Raw genomic sequence first — 5,083 nt, 5'->3', positions numbered from 1 at the left:
GTATTTACAGCATAACGGAAAGCCAGAAGATTGGGAGTGATCCTCCGGGCTTTCCTCGCGTTTGCATCCAGCAGAGAGCTCAGGGCAGCAGTTCCGCAGGAGAGCTGGGAATTCAGACGCTGTCTGAATGCTAGAGGCGAGAGAACAAATCCGTCCTGGGAGCTGGCTGGGAATGAGAGAACGGGAACGTTGCTCCCTCTTTGCACTCGGGCACGGAAACCACAGTGACTCGGGGAAGCATCTGTGCTTTTGATCTGCAGGCAACTGCTCCTCCCAAGCCACGCTGTCTTCGGGGTGTGCTGGAGATGGATGGGCAGTGGCTCCAGGGATGGGGAAGAAGCCTTTATCCGGGGGGGGGGAACAAAACCCGGCATGGAGCCGCTGAGATTTCACTCGGCGGATCTGAATTCCCAGCTGGAAGACCAAGAAGGGGATTTTGGAAACTGAAATTGCTCAGGCTGCAGAAGTTTAGGAACACTGTGTTCTGAAATACGGAGACATACGAGGAACCGAGCAGAATATGTTGCTGTAGCTCTTTTCTAGCGTTGATGTAAATCTCAGAGTAAAGAGGAAACCGGTTTTCGGTCATTTAAAGCTACCTTCTTAGGATACAGACGTCATCACTAAACCAAAAACCGAGGAAGCCTGCAACATCACTATGTGCTCAAGGAGATAAGTAATTTCTCTGACACATTTATGTGAATTACATTCTTATTATGGCTATGGTTCCTTAGTCTGTCCTAAAACACAGTGTGCCTTCGTCTGGCAGTATACATACTTCTTCTTTTTTCCACTCACACACATCCACTTTATTGTTGTCACCCAACGGCAAACACCAGCATTAGCTATCCAATGGTGCACGGTAAGTGACCCTCTTCATTTCGCGTTTCTCTAAAATCTGAAAGAACATGAACTTCACTCTAAGAGCAGCATCTTCTGATGTGCGAAGTTACTACGATAGCCAGGAGCTCCGTTAAGGATCACTGTTCCTCTTACACCCTTCTACCCCTGAAGCTGAAGGACACCGTTTCCTTTCTGAAATGAGGGGACTAACAGTTACCGGGTTACTGCAGTCAGGGTGGGAAGTGTCTGTGGAAGCTCTTCTCAGCTTGTTTCTGTTCCCTGCTGCGTAGTGGTGCCAACGGTTACCCTACAGGGAAGCAAATACACCTTCCTCTCTCTGAGGTGCCAAGAGCTGAGCAGGAGCACTGGCAAGGGCACAAAGCAAATGGATTCCAGGTGTCACGGTTATTTTTGCATGGCACGAATTGAGGAGAGAAGCCACATTCCCAGCGCATCTACTGCTGTACTTGGCCTATGGTTGGTTTTACATCAAGTTTCTGTGTTGGTGATGATGACAGAAACTCGAGAGATGGACACGTCCCTGGAAGGGAAGAAAGGAAGAAAGCTGTCCTGGTCTTTGGTGTAGGTTAGCCTTTTAGATCCTATCATGCTTCCAAGTCAAAGGGCGATAAGAGGAAATCACAAAAAATGGCTGCATCCGTGCAAAGTTCTCTAGTAGCTAAAATTCTGGGGAATCCTAAAGTCAACCTTGGTTGTTACTTTTTCCTAGATACAGTCACGACGTTTTTATTTTAAAACAAATGAAGGCATCAGCGAATTTCCAGGACTTCACCTGGTGAGTATTGTTTGACAGTGTCAGCCCTTCTAGCAAACAAAAATAAAGGGAAAACATCTAGGAAATTAAAGGAAAGGTGTCAAACCCAAGGAGGTTAGGATACTTTCTATATGAAAAATTAGCGTGGTTCCTTTCATAGTAAAAGCTGAATTAAAATTGCTTCAACCAAAAATATGTAGTGCAAGCTGTATTTTGTTTTCTCCTCCACGTTTGTATTCCGTAAGCGGCAGACTGGTCTTGGAGGCAGCTGTGTGCATCTCCAGTACATCGCGTGTGCGTTTGCCGGAGCTCGCCGCTGGGTCCTCAGAAGTCGCGGTATCAGTCGATCCTCAGGGCCGGCGATGAGTGCCTGACCCTGGGGTTTTTATCAGGTCTCCGGCACGGATCCTGGCTCGCACTACCAGGCCGTGCTCAGGACCCCTCGCTCTCCCCTCTCACCTCCGTTTCCCCACGGTTGTTCCTCCCAGGTCTCCTCTTGACCTCTCCCTTTTACCGAGTTTGATCCTGCCTCTAATCATCCCATAATGAGCTTTGCATATTCCCAGAACCCCCCTCAAACACCTCGTAATCAGTTTGCTCTTTCCTGTGAGACCCTTTCTGATAATCCATGATAATATTCCCTCCCCCCCCCCCCCCCCTTATCGTTTACAAAGTTTCTTGTTGAACCTCTTGGAGTTTACACTTGAATGGTCCCTTTAACGGCCCATCGATCGGTGTCGTTAGATCCCTGGTCTTTGCTATTGTCTCCGTTAGCTCCTGCTCGTTAGCGTTTATGTACCTCGGGGTTTAATTTATGAGCTCTCCTGTTTGCTTCCTTGCCTTCTGTATTAAATAGCTCTTGGCCGTATATCCTTATACAGGTACAGGAGTTCGGGTTTGACCTCTGAGTACGGGGACCTTTAAAGTATTTCTGAGCCTGTGTGGTAACGTTAGAGGAGAAAGGACTGTATACTTCCAAAACATGGAAACAGGTTGCAGCATTTCGATGTTTGTGTACGGCTGGGGACATTTTTCACAAATGTGTTACACAGTGACACACCTTATCGTGGGTGCAAGTGTCAGCAGGCAGCAGGGGAGGATACTCCCGCCAGTTAAGGAGAAAAAGTTGTTAGTATGTCCTTTGAGCGAGGTGTGATACACAGTGTGAAGAAAACAGCAGTTAGAATGACGTGTCCTAGAACAGCGTTATCATTCTAGTGTGATGGTGAAGCATTTGCTTTCGGGACCTTTCCCTGGCACCAGCTCTCGTACTCCATAGCGGTGCTTCGCTGACCCGCCCCACTTGCTAACTGCCCTGTGCTGATTAACAAGTGGAGAAGAGAAGGAAAATCCCGCAGTGCATCCAGTGGAAGTGGCAAATCTTGCAATGCCTACGCAACACAGAGGAAAACCAAGCGCTGTGTACGAAGAGGCCGCGGTTGCGAGCTGGGAAGTGCTACCCAGAGCAGCGCTCTGTATGCGGGGAGGGAGCCTGCTTCCAAGCGAGAAGAGCATTTACACTGCGCCTTTTGGCTTCGGTTTGGCACGGAGAGTGCAGAGTCAAGCAGCAAATTCCGAATCAGCAGCTCTGCCCCGAATGAGGGACTATTCCCCCTTGCGACGCTGGGTGGAGGTGTTGGCCACGGACCGGCAGGTTCCTCTGCCCACACCGGGTTTGCAGGCACAGGGAAGACAAAAAAGCCCTGTGAGCTGCTCGGGAAGGGCGGCGGGGCACGGAGTCGGGGCGCTCGGGGGCTTGCAGACCCCCTTACCCCGGCATTCCTGGCAAACCCCACTCTGCCTCGGACGCTGCTTAAAAATGCTGGCAACCACGGAGGACGGTGGATGGCTTTTCTGGAGACTAATGGCGTGTGGGAGACGGAGCGGAGACAGCAAGAGGCAAGTGATCTTGTTTATTCTGTGCGTTTGCGTGTGTCAGAGCGGGGCCGAAACCCTCCGCTATTCTCTGGCGGAGGAAATGGAGAAGGACTCCTTTGTCGCCAATATTGCAAAGGACCTGGGGGTTTCTCCGAGCCAGCTCGCGGCTCGCAAGGCCCGCGTTGTGTCCGAGGGGAACGAGCAGCTTTTCCGCCTCAATCAAAACACCGGAGTCCTGACGGCAAAGGAGTCGCTGGACCGAGAGGAGATCTGTCCGCAGAGCGAAACCTGCACACTCTTTTTTAAGATATTCTTTGAAAATCCCTTGCAGCTGATCCGAGGGGAGGTGGAGGTTCGTGACGTGAACGACAACTCCCCCGTGTTCCCGGAGAAGGAGATGGTTTTAGAGATTCCCGAAACGACATCTCTCGGGTCCCGTTTCCCTCTGGAAAGCGCCCGGGACAAGGACGTGGGCAGCAACGGCTTGCAGAACTACAGCCTTGGGTCCAATTCGCATTTCTCCCTCGCTCTCGGAACAGGGAAAGGTGGAGCAAAATACGCGGAGCTCGTCCTAGAGCGGCAGCTGGACCGCGAAGAGCAGCGACAGCTGAATTTACTCCTCACCGCCACCGACGGGGGCTCGCCACCCAGGTCGGGCACGGCTCAGGTACGGATCGTGGTGCTGGATGCCAATGACAACATCCCAGTCTTCGGCCGGGAAGTCTACGAGGTGCGCCTGGCCGAGAACAGTCCCCCGAAGCAGCTGGTGGTCAGAGTCGCGGCCGCGGATCCCGACGAAGGGTCCAACGGGAAAGTGCGGTACGCCTTCACCCAGACATCGGAGCGGTCCCGGCAGCTCTTCGAGCTGAACCCTGCCACTGGGGAGATACGGGTCGCGGGCAACCTGGACTTCGAGGAAGCAGAAAACCACGAGATGGTGGTGAGAGCCACCGACGGCGGGGGGTTGTCTGCGCATTGCAAAGTGCAGGTGGAGGTCCTGGACGTGAATGACAACGCCCCGGAGATAGCGCTCACCTCCCTCACCGCCTCCATTCCTGAGGACGCCCCGCCCCGGACCGTGGTGGCCCTGTTCAGTGTGCGGGACCGGGACTCCGGGGAAAACGGCAGGACGGAGTGCGCCATCGACGGGGACTTGCCCTTCAGTCTTACCCCCACTTTTGATAATTACTACGAACTGAGAACAAACGCAGCGCTGGACAGGGAGAGGACGGCGGAGTATAACATCACCATCACAGCCATGGACTGGGGGACGACGCGGCTGAGCTCTCGGGAAAGCATCTTCGTGCAGATATCGGACGTGAACGACAATCCCCCAGAGTTTACCCAGGAGATTTACACCATGTCGGTCACGGAGAACAACAGTGCCATGCTCCGGATCGGTAGCGTGAACGCCACGGACGCCGACGCGGGAAAAAACGCCCGCGTAAACTACGCGCTGGTGCGGCAGGAGGGCAAGGAGCAGCCCGACGTGTCGGTCAACTCTGAAAACGGGGACGTTTACATCCTCCGCCCGCTGGACTACGAGGAGGTGCGCGCCTTCGAGGTGGCGGTGCGCGCTACCCCCGG

At 53.1% G+C, this 5,083-nt stretch overlaps 1 protein-coding gene across 1 annotated transcript in view; it reads left to right on the top strand.

Annotated features, from left to right (window-relative positions):
* The first annotated feature begins 309 nt into the window (after positions 1-309).
* LOC103902520 (protocadherin beta-15-like) overlaps positions 310-5,083 on the top strand; it is an 8,191-nt gene continuing 3,417 nt past the window's right edge. Inside the window, 3 exon segments of the mRNA XM_019473203.1 lie at positions 310-339; positions 3,221-3,403; positions 3,456-5,072. Of these exon segments, the coding sequence (XP_019328748.1) occupies positions 310-339; positions 3,221-3,403; positions 3,456-5,072 (1,830 nt within the window).

The sequence above is a fragment of the Aptenodytes forsteri genome, unplaced genomic scaffold (assembly GCF_000699145.1).
Source record: "Aptenodytes forsteri isolate BGI_AS27 unplaced genomic scaffold, ASM69914v1 Scaffold694, whole genome shotgun sequence".
Lineage (NCBI taxonomy): Eukaryota > Metazoa > Chordata > Aves > Sphenisciformes > Spheniscidae > Aptenodytes > Aptenodytes forsteri.
This window is presented reverse-complemented; position numbering and strand designations above follow the sequence as displayed.